The sequence below is a fragment of the Lethenteron reissneri genome, chromosome 2, assembly GCF_015708825.2.
Source record: "Lethenteron reissneri isolate LAM-NWPU_2019-01 chromosome 2, ASM1570882v1, whole genome shotgun sequence".
Taxonomy (NCBI): Eukaryota; Metazoa; Chordata; class Hyperoartia; order Petromyzontiformes; family Petromyzontidae; genus Lethenteron; species Lethenteron reissneri.
This window is the reverse complement of record NC_083780.1, coordinates 13169558-13195543: the sequence shown is the minus strand read 5'-3', so window position 1 is coordinate 13195543 and position 25986 is coordinate 13169558. Positions and strand designations below refer to the sequence as shown.

The window sequence follows — 25986 nt, the reverse complement described above, 5'->3', positions numbered from 1 at the left end:
GCAAGCAATCTTCATCAGGTGGGATAACCAAGAAAAAACTGCTGAAGTAGGCAGTTTTTTCTTGCTGTGGTTTGTATCTTCCGGAAGATATCTACTTCATTTGAAATCCATGTTCCCTCGGTAAATATCACGTAGAAGGGAAATAATAAAATAATAAAAATAAAAATCTCACGACGTTTAGATTGCAACACGAGCACTCATCATCAGGTGTGGAACCCACAGCAAGAATTTTTTAAACATTTTCTTTCAATGGAAACGTCGTGACAATTTTATTGTTTTATTTTAATATTTACTTTACCGAGAGAACAGGGATTTCAAATGCAGTAGATATCTTCCGGAAGATACAAACCTCTTCCGGAAGATAACTTCTGCTTCCCAATAAAATACAGAGACGGGGTGGGGGGGGGGCTGCCCCCCCCGCACGGCCACGTGGTCACAGGAAAATAAATATATAAATAGGCGTTTAGCCGCGGCCGCAGCTGATTGGCCAGGGGGCCCCCACCCCCCCCGTGACGTCACATCAGCATGGCCGCCCTCAGGGTCGCGTCTTCGTGCCGGCGGGACTTGCAAAGGCACACTCAGGTAAAACGCAAAGAGTGATTTGTTTAAAATCGTCTTTAAACTCTCCAGGGCTTCGTCTCGATGAAAAGTAGTGGCGTTAAACGTATGTTTAAAATGTTTAATAAAAAATAATATTTTTCAGCGCGCGGTGGGATTTGAACCCTTGTCACCGAGCGCGCCGCACTGTAACCCTGCAGCTGATTGTACAGTGCGAGACGGTGGTATCGTGCGGGATTTTGATAAATTTTAACTTGAGAATCTCCTCTGGAGGTACGGGAAGGATCACCGTGTAAGCTTAAACAAAGTAACACGGAACGTCTCTGTGTTGGCGGTGTTATCAATGTCAACTTTTCTGATGTACAGTATTCGATTATTGTAATTAATTTAATTCATTATTGTAATTAATTTAAAGTGTCAAAAGTTAAGCGTGAATGAATGAATAGCATTGTGAGTTGGGGTGGCTACTTAAACGTGTTTTTTGACGGTACAGAAAGTGGGTTGAAGGGGTTGTCCTCTTCAACAACGCGGTTCGCGCAGCTCGGTGTTGGGATGGAATCATCCGCGTGTTGCATTGGGTTTATCGGGGCAATGATGCAGTTTAATTCCACATTAAACACCAACACTCGATGTAGAAATTGTCCAAACATCCGAATAAAAGCCCTCCTATGTCTACGTGGGCTGGATTGTCAACTTATAAAGACATTCTTGTTGGTGATCAACCAACTGTGTGTCGTCGTCTGCGACCTTAACAATCGTCAAACAGAAGACATGACCTGTCAAAATCTTATGAAGACATTAACAAAATACACATTCCAAAGTCTAGAAAAGGTGACATTTGTCGTCAAGGCTATTCGGTGACGACCTCCCTTTCGATTTAAAGCTTTCGTGACTGCAGGGATTCATCTTCTTGATTCTTTCGGTAAAGTCACGTAGAAGGGAAGTAATAAAATAATAAAACATAATAAAATAATTCTCACAGTGATAATTATTTTGTTATGTTTATTTTATTTTATTACTTCCCTTCTACGTGACTTTACCGAAAGAATCAAGAAGATGGACCTCTCTATTGTACACGCTTGTTGTTCTAGCCGTGTCCGTTACACAATTCTTAACCATACTCCGAACTTTTAACCTTAAGTTCATTGCTGGTCAGTCACCCTCGAGATGAAGTTTTTATTTCCCTGTGTAATGATTTTAAATCCTTAACCTAGGCGTCGTTGGCAAAAGGAATACATTGTTGCCTTTTAATTTCGTGGAGACCAGTTTGATAACACTTTTTTCAAATTTTCTTGCCGTCGATTTCACACCTGATGATGAGTGCTTGTGTTGCAGTCAAAACGTCGTGAGAATTGTATTGTTTTATATGTTTAGTATTTCCCTCCTACGTGACTTTACCGAAAGAACCAAGAATATGAATCCCTGCAGTCACGAAAGCTTTAAATAAAAATTTAATGGAGGGTCTTTTAATTTAAATTTCTAAATGTGGGGATGGATGGCTGCCTTATCAATGTGCACTACCCATCGTAATCTTCAGAAACGTGGCGATTACCAACAAACCTGGAACCAAAATTGTGCAAAGAAGCACGGAGAGGAATGCATGCTGTGAAAAACAAACACTCAACGACAGGGGAGCTTGGGGATTGGAGAGCATACACAGCAGAGGTCGCAAACGGGTTTAGATTCCTTACCCGTACCCGGCCGCACCAGGGTCGCAAACGGCTACCCGTACCCGGCCGGGTACGGGTAGCCGTTCCCTACCCGTACCCTACCCGAAATGAGTGACAAACGGTTACTCACTAGTGACTCACGGCCTACCCGTACCCGTACCCGGCCACACCAGGGTCGCAAATGGCTACACGTACCCGTACCTGTACCCGGCCGGGAACGGGTAGCCGGGTATCGGGTAGGGTACGGGTATCGGGTACCCGGTTGCGACCTCTGATACACAGGTTAATTGCGTCAAATAATTTGGCTTGAACAGGACAAATCCGCAGAAGGAATGAATGGTCGTTGGTCAAGGGTGAAGTGGGATCCAAGGAATGGGAAAACGTTCAAGGGAACATCTTCCGCGGAGATGGAGCGGTGACGTTTTGTTTAAGGAGTGGCCCTAGTCTGAATTTTGATTTAAAGCTTTCGAGACTGCAGGGATTCATATTCTTGGTTCTTTCCGTAAAGTCACGTAGAAGGGAAATAATAAAATAATAAAAATATTAAACAATAAAATTCTCACGACGTTTCGACTGCAACACAAGCCATCGTCATCAGGTGTGAAATCCACTACAAAAAAAATACAAAAAATGTCTTGCTGTGGATTTCACACCTGATGATGATTGCTTGTCTTGCAGTCGAAACGTCGTGAGCATTTTATTGTTTAATATTTTTATTATTTTATTATTTCCCTTCTACGTGACTTTACCGAAAGAACCAAGAATATGAGACCCTAGTCTGGTTTCATTTCCAGTGGGGTGGGTCTCATATCAGCAGTCAAGCCTGTTAAACAAATACAGTAAGGCAGCTCCTGGACTTTCGTCGATCTGCACTCAACGGCAGGTTGATCATTTCCGCCCATTATTACTTATCGCCGGTAGGACTTGCACTCAGCCGTCGGTTCTACACACACCGACAAAGGCGCGAAACGTCGCACAGTCAGGCTGTCTGCCGACACAGCTCTCCGCTGCTAAACCTCTGTGCATTCGTAGTGATTGTTTAAAGCATTTGTAATTTAATTCGGCCTTAAAAATGGCTCGTGAAAAAAGGAAAGGTCGGTGCTCAAATGATGACCCTGATGAAGGTGTTCCTTCACCTGCGGATTTATTGCAGCAATTCCCCCACGTTGACTGCAAATATTCAGTCCAAAATAGGCCAGGAATTAAAAGAATCGAGGCAAGAACTTTCTCAACCCTTATATATGATTTGGTAGTTTAAATAGGTTGTTTGTATTCTAATCTTTAAAAGGTTGCATATCGGACCCTTTGTCAGGATCGTAATCCCCTACGGTATTATTGTTTCTCCCCGGGAAAATCGGCCTCGGCTTGCGTCGTTCCGACTTGCGGCAGCTTTTCTAGAAACGTAGCCCGACGTAGGTCCGAAGATCGCCTGTGCACTTTTTGTTTGTCAACAAATCGTGCCGAGTTGCCCAATGTTCTTGGCAGAGATGTCCATGAATGCTACGTTTTGGCATCACATAAAGAACGGTTCAGTCCTATCACTCTCTCTCTTCCCCAGAAATGCGTCTGTCTGTGTCTAACAGACCTCACAAAGTTTCACAAGAACTAGAACACTCCATTAACCATTCGCTAAGACACTCGCCACACAGCTGACCCACGCCATTCGCAAAAAAAAATCTTCATAGGTTTTGAGTTATGAAATATTTTCAGGAAAATATTTACTTATTAAACTATTTCTGTATTTTTTACCAGCTAAGACCCACAGAGCTATACAGCTCTTTTTCAGAAGTGACCTGACCACAGATTATTGCTCAACGAAGTGGATTATCTGGTGTAAATTTCTAACGGCCAAATACTCTTAAACGCATGTTTCTAAACGTGGAGGGGAAAAGCAGAGGACCCGGATAAAAATCCACACGACGACAGGGAGAACACACAAACTGAAAATATACTGTACAGGCATGAGGGTCGAAATTGAACCCACGACCACCTGAATACCAGGCAAGCTAGTTAGAAAATAAATTAAATATAACGGTGTTGGGTTTCCGTGCGATTACAGTAGTGCCTTTGCTTGAGAGCACAGTGTTAGAGCCTACGAGCCAACAGAACGAAGGCTGCTTCTTCAATGGATTGGATTCCCCAGCTTGTGAAGATTCTTTGTATTCTTCCTGATTGTTGGATGTCAGGTGTTGACCCTGAAAGGGCTGAGGGATCTGGTAGAATGAAAGAAGGGATGGCGACGGGTGCAATGGCATCGGCGACATTGGCTGTGATGACCTCTTGTCCTTGGCTTGACTCCACGTTTACGTAGTAATTGTGCGTGCGTGTGCACATGTGTTAGAGATTATCACGTGTTTGTGCGTGTGTGATGTGGGGAGCGGTAGTGTAGTGATTGGTGCACAGCACTACGAACCCGGCCACCCAAGTTCGATTCCCGCTCATGACCAATACTAGTGATGATTATCTGCACTAGTCCTGGGCCTCCCCTAGGTCGACTCAACCTCAAATGTGCAAACATCGCCACTAGGGAGACAAAGGCGGCCGGGCGTGGTGCTGGCTACCCACCCCCTCGTGTGCTGTGCCGGCCTTCACGAAGTTACTCACTAACAGCACTTGCCCCAACAGTCTGTTAACTGGCTATACGGGGGGTCTTTGTCTTTGTGTGACCATGTGTGCTTGTGTGTGTGTGTGTGCATGTGGGCACTACATGGGTGCATACGTGTGCACGTACACACATGTGCTTGCATTTACGCGTGTGTGAATGTACGTGCTTATTGTTTCTGTCTGTCTGTATGTGTGCGTGTTTGTATCTGTGTGTTGGTATTTGTCGCTAATAAGTATGTGTCTCTTGTGTGCATGTGTGTGCATGTGTTCACATAGGTGGCAGTCATGACCTTGAGCAATTAACACGATTATTTCCCCACTCCTGATTACTCCACACTGGGCGTGATGGCGCATGCCTACGACCCACCACTTTGGAGGCAGGGGTTAGTGGCAGTGAGATAACTAGGGTATGACAGTACAGCAAGTGGGTTTGTCAGCAAGTGTTTATATAGTGGATCTTTTGAGTGAACTCCTCGTATGTGTGAAGGGTTTTCTCAAGATTTTCTTCAACATGAAGCCAAACTAAATTAAATATCCCAATGCAGTACGCTCCTAAAATATTTTTTAGACTCTGTGATGCTTTCCGACATAAATAAATGACAATTGTACAACTTCAGAATTAATTATTGATCCACTACACTGCAAGTTTGATTTAGATGCCCTCGCATCTCAAGACTTTGTACAGAAACCGTGGGAATATTTATTTTGTAAGGGAGCAAGGGACAGACATTCATTGGCAGGGAAGATCTTGAACCTGGCCTTGTGCAGGGAGCTGACCGCATGCATAACTGGGGAGTTCGTTAAAAGAAACTTCCCTATGCAGAATCCTCTTGTGGATGGGTCTTCTGACTCGATGATGCTTTCCTGTCAACCCATACGGTTTACAACCCCGCATTCTTGTAAGGGAAATTGAGTTATCAGGTCCATACGGCGTACAGCCGTTTCAATATGGGCACATTTAAATTTTTGTCTATTTGTGTTTTTCACTTGTGATGGGATTTTGTAGGATGAACGTTGAGATTTATAAGGGCACGGGGTGACCAATAAGGTCTGAATTGGTCTGTAATAACGTAGGCACCGATAAGGGGTTGACAGGTATGTAGTGGTGGTATGGGTATCATGATGACGGTGGTGATGACGATGGTAACGATGAATGCAAACGGTCGATGAATGTCTGTTGTCGGTATTGCTTCCCCCGCTCAGTGTCTGCGGTTGCCGTGCTGCGTCACATATTTGCGAGCGTGCACCATCTACACATCCGCCCACGACCCCAGTGAGAAGGTGAGGGCTCCGTTCTGTCTGCCGGCGACACGCGTCGAGGGACGTTTGTGCACGCTTCCTCGCTGCGTTCTGGTTCCATCGCTTCAGGTTAACCGTACGCCGTCACGTACGAAAAAAAGATTGCATTGAATTATGCTGAATTCCAGGTTTTTGAATTATAAATATCGGTTCAGCTGTCATGTCATGGGAATTACTGCTAAGCGGCAGGATGCATGGGAAAGCTCTGCCCCCTGCTGTGTAGACTGGATTGTCACTTGAAGATATGTGATGTCCGCTGGCTGTTCTCTAACACCTGTGGGGCAATGCCCTTTTCTGTGAGAGATCTCATGGAAATTCCGGTGAAGCAATCTGCATAACGTTTGGGAGAAATTATTATTCTTTTAAATGGTAGGATGGTCAGTTTAACAGCACAGTGGTTAGCACACGTCGCTATGTACCCAGCACCCCAAGCTCGATTCCCAGCGATGGATAACATCAGTGGCAGTCGCCATCACCGACATGTATTGCCCAGAGTGGTCAAGTATAATTGAATGACTGACATGGCATGGGAAGGCCTTAATCGAGCAGTGGATTGACAAAGGCCTGTAAATTATCATACGTAATTTATTCAAACAGTGGCACCGTGTTTATGTTAACGACCACGATGATGTTTGTCACCACAGACCTTCGACAAGATCCTCATCGCTAACCGAGGAGAGATTGCCTGCCGGGTGAGTGTGCGAGGGGTGTTTTTCATTGAGCAAGACTGACACAATTTGGAATCCTACGGTTCATAATGTGCTCGCGAACAGTACTTGCCCCAAAAGTCTGTGCAAGGTGATACGTGGGACCTTGGTCTGTGTGTTGCGTGTGTGTGTCTGTGTGTTGCGTGTGTGTCTGTGTGTGTCTGTGTGTGTCTGTGTGTGTTGCGTGCGTTTGTGTGTGTTGCGTGCGTTTGTGTGTGTGTCTGTGTGTGTGTCTGTGTGTGTGTCTGTGTGTGTGTGTCTGTGTGTGTGTGTCTGTGTGTGTCTGTGTGTTGCGTGTGTGTCTGTGCGTGTGTGCAGGTGATTAAAACATGCAAGAAAATGGGGATAACGACTGTGGCGGTTCACAGCGACGTGGACGCCAACGCTGTGAGCGCAGCACATTCATTCCCACTGCAATCGTCGTCGTCATCATCATCAAGATCGCAGTTAACATCATCATTATAATCTTCACCGTCGCCGTCATCGTCATACTCCTGTCCGTCAAACATCGTCGTCGTCATCATGATCCTTACCAACGTCGCCATCATCGTCATATTTCTGACCGTCAAACATTGTCATCATCATCATCTTCACCACCGTCGTCATCATAATCCTGTCTGTCAAACATCGTCGTCGTCATCATGATCCTTACCAACGTCGCCATCATCGTCATAATCCTGACCGTCAAACATTGTTCTCATCATCATCATCCTCACCACTGTCATCATCATCGTCATCATAATTCTGCCTGTCAAACATCGTTATCATAATGATTACAATTTTACCACCACATCACCTCGCAGAGGATTTTGGCTAACCATTGAGCAAAGACGGTCACCGCATCGCGCACTTTCAGATGAGCTTCTGCGGCCGTCTGGAATGTTCTTCCTTAACCATATTAAGAAGCCACTGGAGCTCTGCACTTTGGAATCTAGATTGAAAACTAATTTCTTTACAACTGCTTTTTGTGTATAGTTTGTTTGTCCTAACCCTGCACCTCCGATTAGCACGGTTTGCTACGCACGGTGCAAAATAAGTTCTAGATACATACTGTCAATACAACCCTCGCCATCCTCATCACCACTCCTACTGCCATCACGATAACCATCATCAGCACCACTACCATCATCATCATCATCATCACCACCATCCTCATCACCATCACTGCCATCACTATCGTTATAAACGCCACCACCTCCACCACCCTCACTCTCGTGCCGCCCCCCCCGTGCCTGGTGTTAGGTGCACGTGAAGATGGCTGACGAGGCTTTCTGCGTGGGCCCGGCCCCCACCGCCCAGAGCTACCTCAACATGGCGGCCATCCTCGACGCCGTGAAGAAGTCGGGCGCGCAGGCGGTGAGAGCAACGGCCATCGCGCTTCACGTGCCGCTCGCTTGCGTTCTTAAACTGAAACTGTGCCCCACGCCCTCCCGCACAGCCTTTTACTTCTGATTCCGTTCCAATAGAGTAAGCGTACGGAATCGGAATGGAAAACTGATGACGTACACGTACGTCATTGGCGCGGGAAAAGGATTAATTAATATTTTTTCCACTCCCTCAAGTTTTGTTGCGATTCTACTATCGATGAATAGTGAAGTCACGAGACCAAGAACCCCATTCGGAACTCGTAGCAGCACCCGGTGCAGCCTTTCACGTTGGAGAAGGGCTCCCGGAAGCGGATATCACGCACCAACTTGTGAGATCAAGCGGCCACTGCGACCGCCTCACCGTGTCGGCGGCTGCTCCAACAGAGTAGGGGGCGGCGCTTTCCCACCCGCTCGGCTGTAGAGAGTGATGTTAGTCGCATGACGGTCAAACCGATGTTTTAATTCTCAAGAGCTGTGATCGGGCCAATTTAAGTAGAAAACCAGATATAGCCTGATGGGTTATTTTTATTGTGCAGTCATTGGTAAATCAGCTGAGCCCACTACACTTAAGAACCCAGTGTAATCACATGCGGCTGATACTCAAGATTGGATCATTGGATGTCAGCGGTGCCGGGTCTCGGCATGATTCACTGCGGCAGTCGCGGGGAAATTTGATGGCCATAGTGGGGTTGATGATGGAGGTGATGGTGACGACGATGATGATGATGAAAGTGATGGCAATGATGTTGATGATGGTGGCTTTTACAATTTCTTGTTGTGCAGGTGCATCCTGGGTATGGCTTCTTGTCAGAAAACAAGGAGTTTGCGAAACAGCTGGTGAGACAGTCTGAGCGTGGAAATGATCATTACAATTTAAAATCATTCTTGAATATTTTTTTAGTTTTCGATTTCACAATTTTTTTTGTTTTTAACGATCAATGTGCCCATTCTCGTCTGATCTCAGAAGCTAAGCAGGGATTTGGGGCTTGATAATGCTGAGATAAGCGATCACCAGGCATAACAAAAGCGGGTGTTACAGGCATGTTGCGGCCTGCCTTACTGGGTAGCAGTGTTCGATAGGGAAAAATCCATCGTGGACTGTATGTTATCACTCGTACTGTATGTATACGCTCCTTTGCTCTTGTGTGCAAGTGTTTGCGTACTGCAAACGTGTTCTTTATGTGTGCACCGTCGGTGTGCACGTCCACTCTTGCATGCACCCGCATTCACGTGGCACGCGTGCGTTTGTGCGTTTGTGCGTTTGTGCGTGCGTGTCAGGCTGCGGAAGGGGTTAAATTCATCGGGCCCGACACGCACGCGCTGCAGGCGATGGGTGACAAGATCGAGAGTAAACTCATCGCCAAGACCGCCGGGGTCAACACCATCCCGGGGTTCGACGGCGTTGTCAAGGTGCAGCCCTGCCCGGCTGCTAGCCTGCTGGTCCACACACCTGGAGCCCTGCTCGCTAGCCCACCCGCTCTCTCGGCCACCTGCGATGCTGCTTGCTTAACCTGCTCTCCCACCCACCTGCTGTCCACACACCTGGAGCCCTGCCCACTAGCCCACCCGCTCTCTCGGCCACCTGCGATGCCGCTTGCTTAACCTGGTCTCCCACCCACCTGCTCTCCACACACCTGGAGCCCTGCCCACTAGCCCACCCGCTCTCTCGGCCACCTGCGATGCCGCTTGCTTAACCTGGTCTCCCACCCACCTGCTCTCCACACACCTGGAGCCCTGCCCACTAGCCCACCCGCTCTCCCGGCCACCTGCGATGCTGCTTGCTTAACCTGGTCTCCCACCCGCCTGCTATCTCACGAGACCAGGGGTCGGCTCCGAAGCCGCATGCGGCTCTTTAAGGACTGCTTGGTGACGTTTTTCGCATGCATTATGGCTCTTAAATTTCGAGTTTTTTTACTGAATACCAAAAAACGTCTCTTTCCTTGTTTTGTGGTTGCCGACCCCTGCGCGAGACCAATCGGTGATCGTCAAACGCGCTCGTCAACACTCCGACTCCATTGGCTGTTGTTGCTCAGCAGGGCCCCGACTGTTCCCGTGGGGTTAATTTCTTCGTTTGTGCGTTTTGTGAATTCCCCAGAACACGAAAGACGCCGTGAAAATTGCGCGCGAAATCGGTGAGTGGGCGTCGCGCGGACAGAACGAGGGGTGGGTGGGGGGGGGGAAAATGACGATCGCGCTGAATCGAGACTCTGAGAGCGATCCTCTATAGGGACCGCGTGATCAAAGAGGCGGTGGTGACGCGCCCCAGCGCTAGCGGGTTCTCTACACACTGCAGAGGTTCGCATTTTGAAATCCAGTGATCCAGTGGCCGGCCTGAGTTTATTATTGCGGGTGTGCAGGCCATTGCGTGCCTCCATCGGGGTGAAAATTTGCCAATTTACAAATTGACACTGCAAATTGCTCCGTTGGAACTATACATGGCAGCAATCGTCACCTCCGACCGGCAGACTAATGCCCCAGGTCGTGCTTGCAAATGAGGCTTATCCTGGTCTCTTTGAGTTCTCACCTGGTTAAACGAAATAACCCTGCATGCGAGTTTAGTATCGAGCATGGCGGCGTTATGGGTGGGAGATGTGTTTGTGTTCAATGTCCATGGTCGCTGATCTAGATTTCTGCGGTGCGTGTGCGCATGTTGTGTTGGTTTATGTCTGTGTGTGTGTTTTGTATTCTTGTATATGTTTATGCGTGTGTGTGTGTGCGTGTATGTGTGTTGCCATCCGTGAGCTGCTCCGGCAAGCGAGGCTGCGTTGGCTGGGTCACGTAGACCGAATGCCCAGCCACTGCATGCCCAAGCAGCTTCTGTTTGGCCGGGCGCAGCACGAGCTAGAGAAGAGATGGACTGATGTGGTACAGAACAATGTGAAGCTGATTGGACTTGCCGATGACTGGTACTAGCAGTGTCAAGATCCGCCTCTTGTGGATGAGGTTCGGGTAAGACGCTGCTGGGGAGTTGAAGGCAGTCGCCCTCCAGCAACAACGGAGGGCAGAGGAGTGACGCTCGCAATGGCGAGCGGAGCGCCGGACCGCTAAAACTCAGATTTGGAACAGTGGGGTAGCACACTTGGTGCATCTGCCATTTATCTCAGACAGTCAACCTATTGACACATGGGCCTGTTTCGTGACCTCCTGCCAGCGGGCCTTCGACACTTCACGTGGTCTCAAAGTGGCACAAGCGCCGTGGTGACGTCAACACCGCTGAGTGGCGAGTGGTGGTTGTTGTTATTCCTGTGTGTGCGTGTGGATGAGTGTTGTTGTACTGTGTGTGTTTTACAGGTTACCCCGTCATGATCAAGGCCTCTGCTGGTGGAGGCGGCAAAGGGATGAGGATCGCGTGGAACGATGAGGAGACTAAGTGCGTGCGTGCACAACTAATATCTATCGTGTAAACACTCGTGGTTAATTGGCTACTTACATCTTAAAAGTAAAAAAATGCCCTATGCAGGACCCTCCTGAAGTAAAGCCCAATAGCTTTGTTATAGCTTTCTTGGATAAATAAGTAAACATTTTATTGCAATCTAATCTATATTGCTGTGAATCTGTAGTATCTGCAGTGTAGAACCTGAAGTGTAACTTTCATGTTCACTCCACTGAGTATTTGGGATTCATTATTTATTTAGCGAATGCTACACCATAGAACGCTGGATGAATTGTTAAGGCTACATAGGGGATCTTTGCTTTTGTGTGCGTGTGTGTTATGGGGATTGGTTGTGTGCGTGGCAGTTGGAGGGGACTGCACTACGATTGGTGACGAATATCTGCACCAGTCCTAGTCCTCCCCTAGGTCAACTCAGCCTTGAATGAGTACCTGCTTTGTAAACCTCATCGCTGGAGAGAGAAAGACGGCTGGGCGTGGTGCTTGCCTCCCACACCCCCCCTTCCCCCTCGTGTGCTGTGCCGGCCTTCGTCAGTGCTCGCTAACGGCACTTGGCCCCCAAACAGTCACGCGGGGGATCTTTGTCTTCGTTCCGTCCGCAGGGAGGGCTTCCGCTTCTCCTCCCAGGAGGCGGCGTCGAGCTTCGGAGACGATCGCCTCCTCATCGAGAAATTCATCGACAACCCCCGACACATCGAGATACAGGTGCCCGCGGCATCGACACGCACCTCGTCGCGCTCCCATCACCCTCGCCACTGGCAGAGGCGATGACGTGGACGTGAAACTCGCGGGGTGGACGCTCGGTGAGATGTGGACGTGCGTGTGTGTGTGTGCGTGTGTGTGTGGGGAGTGGTAGTGTAGCGGTTAGCGCGCTGCGCTACCAACTGCGGTGACCCGGGTTCGATTCCCGCTCATGGCTACCACCAGTGACGATTATCTGAATGGGTCCTGGGCTTCCCCGAGGTTGACTCGGCCTGAAATTAGAACCTGGTACAGTGTGTAAAAACATCGCCACGGGAGAGACAAAGGTGGTCAGGCGTGGTGCTGGCCAACCCACACCCCCTCGTGTGCCGTGCCGGCCTTCATAGGTGCTCGCTAACAGCATTTGCCTCAACAGTCTGTTAACGGCTACGTGGGGGGGGGGGTTTGTCTCTTGTGTGCGTGTGTCTCTTTGCTACTCAGGTGCTAGCGGACGAGCACGGGAACGCGCTGTGGCTGAACGAGCGCGAGTGCTCTGTGCAGAGACGCAACCAGAAGGTGGTGGAGGAGGCCCCAAGGTAGGAGAGGGAGACGCTCCTGCCCCTTTTTAAATAGTACGCCTCTGCCTGAAGGGGTTCTTGGCAGTAGCTCCGTGATATCCTCTTCCACGGGCTGCCCTCTAACACGAATGTTTATTTTCCCCCAATGACACCTCTGTGTTGCGTGCGTGTGTATGTGTGTGTGTGCTTGCGTGTGTGTGTGCGTGCGTGTGCACGAGCAGCACGTTCCTGGACACGCAGACGCGCCGTGCGATGGGGGAGCAGGCGGTGTTGCTGGCGCGTGCCGTGCGCTACGCCTCGGCCGGCACCGTCGAGTTCCTCGTCGACTCCCAGAGGAACTTCTACTTCCTGGAGATGAACACACGCTTGCAGGTCCGGCACAGAGACAAACATCCCCCGTAGGGCCTTCACGGACATGGCCGGCCTTTTTGACATCGGAACGGAATCAGAAGAAAAACTCATGACGTACACATACGTCATCGAAATGGGAAAAGGTTAATGAGGCTGATGCCGGTGATGTAGATATTAATGATGCTGATGCCGGCGATGTTGATGATATTAATGATGATGTGGCTGATACTGGTGATGTTGATGATGTTAATGATTATGTGGCTGGCGATGTTGATGATCTTAATGATGCTGATGCCGGCGATGTTGATGATGTTAATGATGATGTGGCTGCTACTGGCGATGTAGGTGGAGCACCCCATCACGGAGTGCATCACGGGGCTGGACCTCGTCATGGAGATGATCCGCGTGGCCGCGGGCCACCGCCTGCGCCTCTCGCAGTCCGAGGTTCCCATCCGGGGCTGGGCCATCGAGTGCCGCGTCTACGCAGAGGTCAGCCAATCCATCACCGCGGCCTTGTGTGTGTGTGTGTGTGGCTGCATGTCTGGCTGTGTGTTTATATGTGTCGACCCGTGGCACCTGGGTCTGCCCCGTGACCTCCTGCCAGCGGGCGTTCGACACTTCACGTGGCCTCAAGGTGCACTTGGTCTGGCACAAGCGTCGTGGTGACGTCACCGCCACTTAGTGGCGAATGGCGGTTGTTGTTGTTGTTGTTGTGTGGTGGTTGTGCAGTGGTTAGCGCAACTGCCCCTGCGCCCCGAGTTCAATTCCCGCTCACAGCCAACATCGGTGACGAGTATATGAACCGGTCCTGGGCTTGTCCTAGGTCGACTCGGTCTTAAATGAGTAGCTGCTGCGATGTGTAAAAGCGTCGGCACTGGGGAGACAAAGCTGGGCTATGTCTGGTTCAGGCCACACCGCCCCTGCCCCGACCCACCCTCTTTGCATAAGTTATTCTATAGGGTTGTATTATATATGTGCGCGTGTGCGTGTGCAGGACCCGTACAAGTCGTTTGGCTTGCCGTCCGTCGGACGCTTGTCCCAGTACCAGGAGCCGACCCACCTGACCAACGTGAGGCCCCCTCGCCCCTCAACCCTCAACCCAGCCACCCTGCCTGGGCGTATGTGTGTGTGTGCGAGTGAGTGTGTGTGTATTTGTGTGTGCTTGTGTTTGTGTGTGTGCGAGTGTTTGTGTGTGTGCGAGTGTTTGTGTGTGTGTTTGTGTAGTGGTTAGCGCGCTGCGCTACAAACCTGGCGACCCGAGTTCGATTCCCGCTCACACCCAACATCGGTCACGATTATCTGAACCGGCTGCTGGCCTCCCCTAGGTCGACTCGGCCTCAAATGAGTACCTGGTGGAGCGTGTAAAACATGGTTACTGGGGAGACAAAGGTGGTTGGGCGTGGTGCTGGCCACCCACCACCAACCTCGTATGCCGTGCCGGCCTTCATAGGGTTCTTGCTAACGGCACTTGCCCCAACAGTCTGTTAAGGCTATACGGGGGATCTTTGTCTTTGCAGGTGCGCGTCGACAGTGGCATCACGGAGGGCAGCGACATCAGCATCTTCTACGACCCCATGATCTCCAAGGTAGCTCCGTCACGTCTGTGTCATGAGCAGCCTCGCGGGGGGAGGTGCGCTCCTGCGAGGGCTTGTCGGATCGCCCAGACAGACGCGCGTGAAGCCCGCAAACCCGCTGGGGTTCAAATATGGCAGTACAGCAAGTGGGTGTTCGTGAACTTGAGCTTGGAGCGTACGAGGAGTCTTCTCCACACTCATTCGTAGAATTCTCCTAAGCGTTCCAAATGTGGCAGGAACCTCCTTGAAGAGACGCGTCTTGAGGCTCGCTCTGAGACGTTTCGCCGCAACTCTCCGCGCCGAGCTATAATGCGACCAACCTTGGTTCGATTCCCGGTCACGGCTAACGTCGGTGGCGAGTCGCCTCGGATCCGAATCAGTTCGCGTGCCTCCCAGGAAGTCGACTCTGCATTGAACGATTGCCCCGGTGCCGTGAGTCAACGTCGGCGTTTCACAGATGGATGCGGCTGGGCGTGTGCGTGTGGCGCTGAGGTTGATGTTTGTCCTCCCCGTCGTTTAGCTCGTCACCTATGGAGGGGATCGCAAAGAGGCGCTTCGGAGGATGGTGGAAGCTCTGGACAGCTACGTTATCCGGGGTAATGAGTCCTCCTCATCATCATCTTCATCACGAGTGGGCAGCCCCTCCTACGTATGAGGTCACGTGGAAGGGCGGGGCGATGTGAAGGGCTCTTTCCAGTCATATCAGCCGGTTAACCCATACCACCTGGGTCTGTCCCGTGACCTCCTGCCAGCAAGCCTTCGACACTTCACGTCAAGGCCGTAATTATAATATATATTGGGACACACACACACCCCCCCCAATATTCAAATATGCTCAAAATGCCCCCCCCCCAATATATTGATATAAAATAGATTTCTGTTTATATGATTGTGGTTATGGTTGTACTTTATGAATCCCCAATCTCTGCCATTTACATACAATGAAACAAGAAAAGGTAAAAAAACAGAGCAATGTAATACAATAGACTATTAGACATTATTGTAAACAAAAAAAAAGTCCATCCTACGTGTTAGTGATTTTTTTAAAATATATTTTAGGCATGAAATGGCAGGAAATTCGTTTTCAAATCAAAATTTTTTTCTGGGGGGGGGCCCCCAGATCGTCTGGAAGATTTATTCCCCCCCAATGTTGACTCCATGGCTACGGCCTTGCTTCACGTAGCTTTAAAGTGCACACAGCCTGGCACAAGCGCCGTTGTGACATCAGCTCTCCTGAGTGGCGGATGTCGCCTGTTGTTGTTGACTCTTGTTTCCTGCCTCTCCCTGCAGGCGTCACCCACAACATCCCCCTGCTGAGGGAGATCATCACTCACCAGCGCTTCATCACCGGTGACATCTCCACCAAGTTCCTGCCCGAGGTCTACCCAGATGGGTTCAAAGGTGAGGCTCACTCGCACCACCACGACCCTCGACCTCCCGGTGCCCGACCACCCCCCCGTCCTCCGCCGAGCACAACTGACCCTTTCGGAACTCGTGACCTCTTCTCGCACCCTAACCTTGAGTGTAACCCTCACCCCTTAATCCTCTAATCCTAACCCTGACACTAGCTGCTTAGACCCTGTGCCTTAGCCATGACCCCAACCATAGCCCTCACTCTAGCCCTGAATCTTCCACGTAGCCATGACCCTAATCCTGACCATAGCCCTAACCCTGCCCGTGTCTCTGACCATAGCCTCAACACTAACTTTGGCCCTAACCCCTAATCCTTACCCTAGACATCACTAACACGGAGGACTAATGGTGCTGCTGGCAGTGGCACAATTAACAACAAAAGCTCAAAGAACTTGTCAACTACACTCAAAGGAAAACCCGTATAATACGTGACGTTTCGGGCAATGACCCTTCTCCACAGCACTGAGGTATAGTGTTACAGTTTGTTAGTGTTTGTTGTTGTCGTCGTTGTAATTGTTGCTGTTGTGAATGATGCTGATGGTGATATCGTTGATGATGTTGTGTGAGGCCGGGTGCTGAGCAACGTGGAGAGGAAGGAGCTGATTGCGATCACCGCCTGCCTTTACGCTCGTTACCAGGAGCGCGCGCGCGCGTTCCTCAACCAGCCCAGGTACACACACACACACGTATACACACACGTATACACGTATACAAAGATAAAGATCCCCCGTATAGCCTGAACAGACTGTAGGGGCAAGTGCTGTTAGCGAGCACCTATGAAGGCCGGAACGGTACACGAGGGGGTGGGTGGCCAGCACCACGCCCGACCGTCTTTGTCTCCCTAGTGGTGATGTTTACACACCGCACCAGGTACTCATTTAAGGCTGAGTCGACCTAGGGGAGGCCCAGGACCGGTTCAGATAATCGTCACTGGTGTTAGCCGTGAGCGGGAATCGAACCCGGGTCGCCAGGTTCATAGCGCAGCGCGCTAACCGCTACACCACCGCTCCCCACTATACACGTATACACACACGTATACACACACACACACACGTATACACATACACACACGTACACACGTATACACATACACACACGTATACACACGCACACACGTATACACACGCACACACACGTATGCAGACACACGTATATGTACGCACACACACGTATACGTACGCACACACACGTATGCACACACACACACACACGTATGCGCACGCACACACACGTATGCACACGCACACACACGTATGCACACACACGTATATGCACACACACGTATATACACACACACACGCACACACACACACACGTATACAAAGACACACGCTCACGAACACACGATCACATGAGCACAAGCCCATACACGTATATACAAAGATCCCCCGTGTAGCCTTAACAGACTGTAGGGGCAAGTGCTGTTAGCGAACACCTATGAAGGCCGGCACGGCACACGAGGGGGTGGGTGGCCAACACCACGCCCGGCCGCCTTTGTTTCCCTAGTGGCGATGTTTACACATCGCACCAGGTACTCATTTGAGGCTGAGTCGACCTTGGGGAGGCCCAGGACCGGTTCAGATTATCGTCACTGATGTTGGCTGTGAGCGGGAATCGAACCCGGGTCGCCAGGTTTGTAGCGCAGTGCGCTAACTGCTACACTACCGCTCCCCACAACACAACACGCACACACACCACAACACAACACGCACGCACACCACAACACACACCACAACACGCACACAACCAGCCCAGCTGCACGTGCAAACACACACACGTATACAAAGACACGAACACAAGCCCATACAAATACACGTGGATATACACACGCACATAGAGGAGGACGTGTGAGCCTTCCTTAATCGATGCACGTGCACACGCGCACACACGAATATACACACACACATTCATACACGCACACAAATCCGCCGTATAGCCTGAGCAGACTGTTGGGGCAAGTGCTGTTAGCGAGTAGCGCCTATGAAGGCCGGCACGGCACACGAGGTAGTCGGTGGATGGCACCATGCCCGACCGCCTTTGTCTCCCCAATGGCGATATTAAAAAACGCACCAGGTCCTCATTTGAGGCGGAGTCGACCTAGGGGAGGTCCAGGACCGGTTCAGATAATTACCACTGGTGTTGGCCGTGAGCGGGAATCGAACCCGGGTTGCCGGGTTCGTAGCACGGCACACTAACCGCGACGCCACCGCTATACACACACACACCCATAGGAGCACGCACAACCATTCTCAACCACTCTGGTACACACACGCACACACGTACGTACACACGCGTCTGTCCTGTGCCATCCCTGACGTGTGGCTGCTGCTGCTGCCGTTGCTACTGACTGCTGCTGCTGCTGCTGCCGCTGCTGCCGCAGGCCGATGCTGAACAAGCCGCGCTCGGAGACCCTGGACCTGGCCGTGTCCCTGGACGGGCAGAGCCACGGAGTGAAGCTGGCGGGGGAGCTCGGCTCGCAGGGGGTCTACGAGGTGCGCGAGCGTGAGGGGGGCGTGTGTGTGTGTGCGCGTGTGTGTGTGCGCGTATTGTGGAGTGTGTGTGCGCGTGTGTGTGCGTGTTGTGGCGTGTGTGTGTGCGTGTTGTGGCGTGTGTGTGTGCGTGTTGTGGCGTGTGTGTGTGCGTGTTGTGGCGTGTGTGTGTGCGTATTGTGGCGTGTGTGTGCGCGTGTGTGTGTGCGTGTTGTGGCGTGTGTGTGCACGTGTTGTGGCGTGTGTGTGTGTGTGCGTGTTGTGGCGTGTGTGTGTGCGCGTGTTGTGGCGTGTGTGTTTGCGCGTGTTGTGGCGTGTGTGTGTGTGCGTGTTGTGGCGTGTGTGTGTGCGCGTGTTGTGGCGTGTGTGTGTGCGCGTGTTGTGGCGTGTGTGTGTGTGCGTGTTGTGGCGTGTGTGTGTGTGCGTGTTGTGGCGTGTGTGTGCGCGCGTGTTGTGGCGTGTGTGTGTGCGCGTGTTGTGGCGTGTGTGTGTGCGCGTGTTGTGGCGTGTGTGTGTGTGCGCGTGTTGTGGCGTGTGTGTGTGTGCGCGTGTTGTGGCGTGTGTGTGTGTGCGCGTGTTGTGGCGTGTGTGTGTGTGCGCGTGTTGTGGCGTGTGTGTGTGTGCGTGTTGTGGCGTGTGTGTGTGTGCGTGTTGTGGCGTGTGTGTGCGCGTGTGTGTGCGTGTTGTGGCGTGTGTGTGTGTTGTGGAGTGTGTGTGTGTGTGCGTGTTGTGGCGTGTGTGTGTGTGCGTGTTGTGGCGTGTGTGTGCGCGTGTGTGTGTGTGCGTGTTGTGGCTTGTGTGTGCGCGTGTGTGCGCGTTGGAGTGTGTGGGGAGCGGTGGTGTAGTGGTTAGCGTGCTGGGATACGAACCCCGCGAGCAGAGTTCGATTCCCGCTCATGGCCAACACCAGGTGACTATTATCTGAACCGGTCCTGGACCTCTCCTAGGTCGACTCGGCCTCAAAAGAGTACCTGATACGATGTGTAAAAACATCGCCACTGGGGAGACAAAGGCGGTCGGGCGTGGTGCTGGCCACCCACCTCCTCGTGTACCGTTCCGGCCTTCACAGGTGCTCGCTAACAGCACTTGCCCCTACAGTCTGTTAAAGCTTTACAAGCGATCTTTATCGTTGTTGGAGCTTGTGGGAGTGAGGGCCCATGAGCGCGAGTTTTGTGTGAGTCGAGTGAGCGTCTGTGAGAGTGTGCGTGATGTGTGGTTGGATGGGCGCGTGAGTGCGCGTCGGGCGAGGTGAGAGGATGTGTGTGCGAGTGGCGGTGATGGTGATGATGGTGATGATGAATGGGATGATGGTGGTGATGGGTTCAGGTTGATCTGGACGGAGTGAAGGTCGAAGTTATTGGCGAAATCAACCTCGCGTCTCCGCTCCTTCGGGTCAGCATCAATGGAAAAACCCGCACCGTGCAGGTGAGGCACGGGGACAGGGGGACACAGCACGGAGACACGGGGACACTGCACGGAGACACGGGGACACTGCACGGAGACACGGGGACATGACAACACAACCTTTGTCACACATGCGTGCACACGTGGTGACCGTTACACATGGGTGGGGAGACACGGGGTTACGAGGACGCGGAGACTCGGGGTACTCGGGGACACTGACGGACACGGGGGGGGGGGGGGGGTGAGGGATACGGGAGCACACGAGGGTATGGGGAGACACGTGTGAGTGCGTGTGTGTGCGTACGTGTGTGCGTGTGTGTGCGTGTGTACGTGTGTACGTGTGTGTGTGCGTGTGCGTGTGTGTGCGTGCGTGTGTGTGTGTAATGTGTGTTTACGTGTGTGTCTCTTGCAGTGCTTGTCTCGAGACGGGGCTGGAAACTACAGCATCCAGTACCAGGGCACCACGGTAATGGAGCACCACGCAACGAATCCCCCCCCCACCACCACAAGTTGTGTGTCTGTGTCTGTGTGTTTACCCATGTGTGTGTGTGTGTGTATATATATACCCATGTGTGTGTGTGTATATATATATATATACCCATGTGTGTGTATATACACCCATGTGTGCCTCTGTGTGTACGTGTGTGTGTGTGTGTATATATATATATACCCATGTGTGTGTGTGTATATATATACCCATGTGTGCCTCTGTGTTTACCCGTGTGTGTGTGCGGTAGTGTAGCTGTTGGCGCGTTGCGTTGTCAACCCGGCAACCCGAGTTAGATTCCCGCTCCGCGGGTGACTATTATCTGAACGGGTCCTGGGCCTCCCCGTGGGCCTCAAATGAGAGCCTGCCGCGGTGTGTGAACATCGTCACTGGGGGAGACAAAGTCGGCCAGGCGTGGTGCTGGCCACCCACCCCCCTCGTGTGCCGTTGCGTCCTTCACAGGCGCTCGCGAACAGCACCTGCCCCAACGGCGTGTCAAGGCTACACGGGGGATCTTTGTCTTTGTGTGCAGTACAAGCTGCAGGTGCTGCGTACGGCGGTGTTGGCGCTCATGCAGCACATGCCGGTGCGCGTGCGCGAGGACACCTCCCTCTTCGTGCTGTCGCCCATGCCAGGGACCGTGGTGAACGTCTCCTGCAAAGCCGGAGACCAGGTGTGTGCCGCGGTCCCTTCCTGACGGCGCCAACCCCAACTTGGGACTCCCGTTGTTGACTTGCGTGGCCCCCGGTAGCGTTGCGTAGAACCCGTGTAGGCTGACTTGGGACCCAGGGTGTCATTGTAGCCGGCGGCTGTCTGGGTCGGCGACATGGGACATATTTTCTACCCCCGGCACATCCAGTTTACCGCTGGCTACGAGTCACACGCCACCTGCCGCTGGCGGAGCCGGGGGGGGTGGGTGGGGTGGGGTGGCACGTGCCCCCCCAATGATCAGATTGAAATCCCTAATTTCGATCGGATCATTGGGGTGTATTAGTAATAAATCGGCATTTTGCGACCCCCCCCCCACTGCCACTGTGTAGCATATTATTACGTGCCAGGGACTCTATGAGATGATAGGACAATAGTCTGAGTCCATAATTGGAAATAAGTAACGGCAAAGCGGTTATAAGTGACTCACAGAATTGTGCGCAGTTGCGTACATAGCACACGACTTCCCTGAAGGCATCAACACCTTCAGCGAGCGCGATGCCGATCACACAACGCGGTTCGAATTCGACCCTCGATCGATGGCTGTGCCATCGCCGCACACACGTCGAATAAAAAGCAAGGGACAAGTCCTTACTTACTAACAACTCCTTACTTACTAACAACTCCTCTATCGTTTTTCATTGCTGGAGGGGTTGCCCCCCCCCCCCCCCCCCACCTGAAAATCCTGGCTTTGCCATTGCCACCCACGGCAGTCAACCAGCGGCCTGGAAAACCATTTATTGTAACTCTACATGAAGCCGTTGTGCATCACACGCGTCTGATGTTCCCTGAATATTGCGCGCGTGACACGCCCACACACACAAAATCCTGAATTTTAATCGGAGCTCGCTGTCATGTGGCGCACACGTGCACACGTATACACACACAACGTGCGTGAGCACATGTGATTGCACGCGCGTGTGTGCTTGTGTCAATGACAGTCTTCAGTATTGGGGAGGCAAAGGTGGCAGGGCGTGGTGCTGGCCACCCACCACCCCTCGTGTGCCGTGCCGGCCTCAATAGGTGCTTGCTTGCTTAGCAGCACCTGCCCCAACAGCCTGTTCAAGGTAGTGTCGTGGTTATCGCACTGCGCTATGAACCTCGCGACACAAGTTCAATTCCCACTCACGGCCAGCACCAGTGGCGATTATCTGAACCCGTCCTGGGCCTCCCCTAGGTCAACTCAGCCTCGCATGCGTACCTGGTGTGATGTGTAAACATCGCCACTGGGGAGACAAAGGCGGCCAGGAGTGGTGTTGGCCACCGGCATCTTGGTGTGCCGTGCCGGGCTTCATAGGTGCTCGCTAACAGCACTTGCCCCAACAGTCAGAGGCTATACGGGGGTCTTTGTCTTTGTGTGTTTGCGCCCCAGGTGTCTGCTGGACAGGAGGTCTGCGTGATTGAGGCCATGAAAATGCAGAACAGTCTGACAGCCAGCAGGAGTGGGCAGGTGTGTGGTTTGCATGCAGACACACACAGCTGCATAACACATTGAACTCGCACGCACACACGCACGCGATTTCACACGTACGCACGCACAAACATTTGGACAATCCTCGCGCACACATACACGCTTGCACACGCACACACGCACAAACGCTTACACACGTACCTGCATGCATGCCTACTCACACGTTCAAACACAGACTTTATTATTACTGTTATACTCGTTTACCTGGAAAGGCCTCGATCAGTCTCATGACTCTTTCAGCAGAGTCCTGACACGTTTTTTGTAGTGGCGGGCGGGGGAGAGGGCGATATTGCTCTGTGTGTAATCTAAACTGAAAATAAATTTTGTGTTTAGTTTTGTTGTCCTTCCCCCGCACCTCTGATTAGCATGGTAGGTGCGAAAGAAGTTCAACATACCTACGTATAATGGAGTCACTTGCAAATAGTTCTTCAACAATGGGATGTTTGGTCAATATCAGTTACAGTGTACGTGTTTTGTAGCTTTTGGGCGAAATTCGCAGAACCTGGAGGAAATCTGTTGCAGAACGGGTGGAGATCATACAAACTCCACACAGAAAGGCCTCTGAGTTGGGAATCCAACCCAGGCACTTCTGGCTTTGAGGCGCGAGTGTTTACACTGCAGCACCATCCTTGCCGTCCGTCTTTGCCCGCTCGCTCGTGCACGCACTCCGGCGTTACCCTTCACTCACGTGATCTGCGGTGGCCTCTCTCCCTCCTTCTCCCTCCCTCTCTCTGCCCCTATACTCAGGTCAAGGCCATTCACTTCGCGGCCGGAGACACGGTGGGGGAGGGAGACGTCCTGGTAGAGCTCGAATGAAAACCAGTGCGGAGATCGGCACAGATGGACACACAGATACACACACACAGATGTATACGCAGATGCTCGCGCACACACACAGAGACGTACACACATCCACACACATGCAACCCATCTCACTAGTGAATATGCAGTTATACGTACACACAAACGTGACCCACCTCACCAGTGAGTAAGCACTTATCCGCACACACATGTATGCGTGCAAAGACAACGATCCCCCATATAGCCTTAACAGACTGTTGGGGCAAGTGCTGTTAGCGAGCACCTCATGAAGGCCGGCACGGCACACGAGGGGGCGAGTCACCAGCACCACACCCGACCGCCTTTGTCTCTCCCAGTGGCGATGCTTACACACCGCACCAGGTACTCACTTTGAGACTGTGTCGACCGGTTCGGATAATCGTCACTGGTGTTGAACTTGAGCCGGGTTTGTAGCGCTGCACGCGACCGCTCCCCACGTGTATACGTGCGTCCACGCGCACACACACACACGCGCACACACCCACGTGACCCAATTCACCAGCGAGTAAGCACTTATCCGCACACACGGGCTCGGCTCCGACTTCGCATTTCAGTGCCACACGGAGCCAGTCCGGGTTTTTCTTGACAGACTCGAAAGCAGCATCTCTCTACTCGAGTGAGCGTATGTCTACGCTTGGTGATGGGGGCCCCTGAGGCAGCAGTGGAAATTCCACGTTCACGTGGCTGGAGGGGGGGGCTCATTTCGCTCAGACGACCATTGTTGACATACCACAAGGCGTTACTCATTTTAAATGATCATGGATTGGTGGTGGTGGTGGTGGTGATGGGTCAGAGGTCGCAAACGGGTTTTGATTCCTTACCCGTACCCTGCCGTACCAGGGGGCAAAGGGGTACCCGTACCCGGCCGTACCCTACCCGGCCGTGTACGGGTAGCCGGGTATCGGGTAGGGTACGGGTATCGGGTACCTGGTTGCGACCTCTGTGATGGGTTGAGTTGACCCCTGACTGGGATTTGAACTTGCGCACGCTCGGAGCGCAAGCGGCGCTTCGCTGGAAGTTACTTGATTCATGTTCACCTCTCTCGGCCTTTTCGGCCGGCGCTACCATGGTCAGCGAAATGTTACGGCCGCCCGTCTGTGTACGGCCCATTGTGTTAAAGCACCTCAAGTTTCTGGGAAACTCAGCCGGGACGCGCGTGGCGAGCTGCTGGCATCCCTTCCCTTCGCCGGCCTTGCCCACCAGCTCCCCCCCCCCCCCCCATTTGAGTGACCGCCTCATCGCTCACAGGCCCCACGCGCTCCTCTGCCAAACCCCGGGCCCCACTGCTCAGGAAGCTTCTCGCCCTTTACCCCGTAACGATGGGGCGAGGACACACGGTTTCAAGCCAGGGGACAATCGCCGATTGCCGGGGCCCTCCCGGTCACCACGGCGAGAGTTTTGGTCGCGCTTCTCTCTTCCCCCGCACCTCCGCTAAGCACGGTTGGCTACGTACGGTGCGAAAGAAGTGCAACATGCACGCCATGTACACACTTCACACCGCCACGGTGCCAAACTCTGGAACTCATCACCCGCCACCTTCACACCACCCGGTGTATGCTAAGCTGTGGAATCCATCACCCACCTGATTTTACGTGTGTAAGTGTGTTTTTGTTCAAGTATAATAATGAATGTCAATAGTACACCACTCTGATTTGCGACGCTAATGGTATTTATGTTCACTGTGGGTCTTGGAACGTTTCTTTTTTTCTTAGAAATTTTAAATCACCAGATTCCATTTAAAAAAACAAACAAACCTGGCCCGGATCAGTCGTCGGGAATTGTGGATTGTGGTTTCCCAAACTCCAGTCCGTCACGAAGCCATCGCGCTCCGCTTTTTCCACGTTTCGTGATCTCCATTTCAGCCTGGACGATTGGCAAGATCCGCCAATTCGGACGACGTTCATCTGAACCGGTGTTTTCAGAGCACCGTACGCACGGACCATCTCTAATCATTTCAATCGGCCCTCTCGCTCACTGTGGGCACGCGGGATCTCGTCAACCCAACGCTGCCGCGTCGTACGAACCGTGTTCTTCAGAATCGTCGGCTGTGTGGCGTGTAAACGGCGGATTTTTTCATTTGAACGGAGGCGATTTGGTTAAAGGAGGAGAGGGCCGTGAGCGCTGGAGCATGGGAAACTGCCACCTCCTGTGGGCACGTGTCTTTCGTGCGCGTACGGAGTTTGAATTGATTTTGTCCTCCCCGTTTTGTGGTAACGAATGATACATTTCACGTGCATCACCTGCACAGAACATTTCTGGTGGCTGCTCGCTCACTGATGCCCAGACAGAAGTTATTAACTGTGATCACTGTAATTGTTTAAAGTGTAAAAATATGAATCCCGGAGATGTGTGTAGTCTTTGTGCAAAAACATGATTAAATGAATGTGTACATGG

At 51.9% G+C, this 25986-nt stretch overlaps 1 protein-coding gene across 1 annotated transcript; it reads left to right on the top strand.

Annotated features, from left to right (window-relative positions):
- Nucleotides 1-485: 485 nt before the first annotated feature.
- PCCA (propionyl-CoA carboxylase subunit alpha) lies at nt 486-25986 on the top strand. Its single transcript, XM_061548997.1, has 24 exons — nt 486-582; nt 6036-6113; nt 6776-6823; nt 7157-7225; nt 8081-8194; nt 8989-9042; nt 9484-9615; nt 10301-10337; nt 11497-11575; nt 12199-12301; nt 12779-12873; nt 13077-13227; nt 13552-13695; nt 14201-14275; nt 14724-14792; nt 15301-15376; nt 16071-16181; nt 16761-16863; nt 18574-18685; nt 20009-20107; nt 20499-20552; nt 21106-21246; nt 22654-22731; nt 23500-25986. Exons 1-24 carry the CDS (start codon nt 526-528, stop codon nt 23566-23568), a joined length of 2148 nt encoding a protein of 715 aa, XP_061404981.1. The 5' UTR covers nt 486-525; the 3' UTR covers nt 23569-25986.

Excerpts from the sequence above, each read along its gene's own strand:
- PCCA (XM_061548997.1), top strand. The coding sequence starts at position 526 with ATGGCCGCCCTCAGGGTCGCGTCTTCGTGCCGGCGGGACTTGCAAAGG. Across the intron at positions 6,824-7,156 it reads GAGGAGAGATTGCCTGCCGG|GTGATTAAAACATGCAAGAA; the intron begins GTGAGTGTGCGA and ends GCGTGTGTGCAG. Across the intron at positions 9,616-10,300 it reads GGTTCGACGGCGTTGTCAAG|AACACGAAAGACGCCGTGAA; the intron begins GTGCAGCCCTGC and ends TGAATTCCCCAG.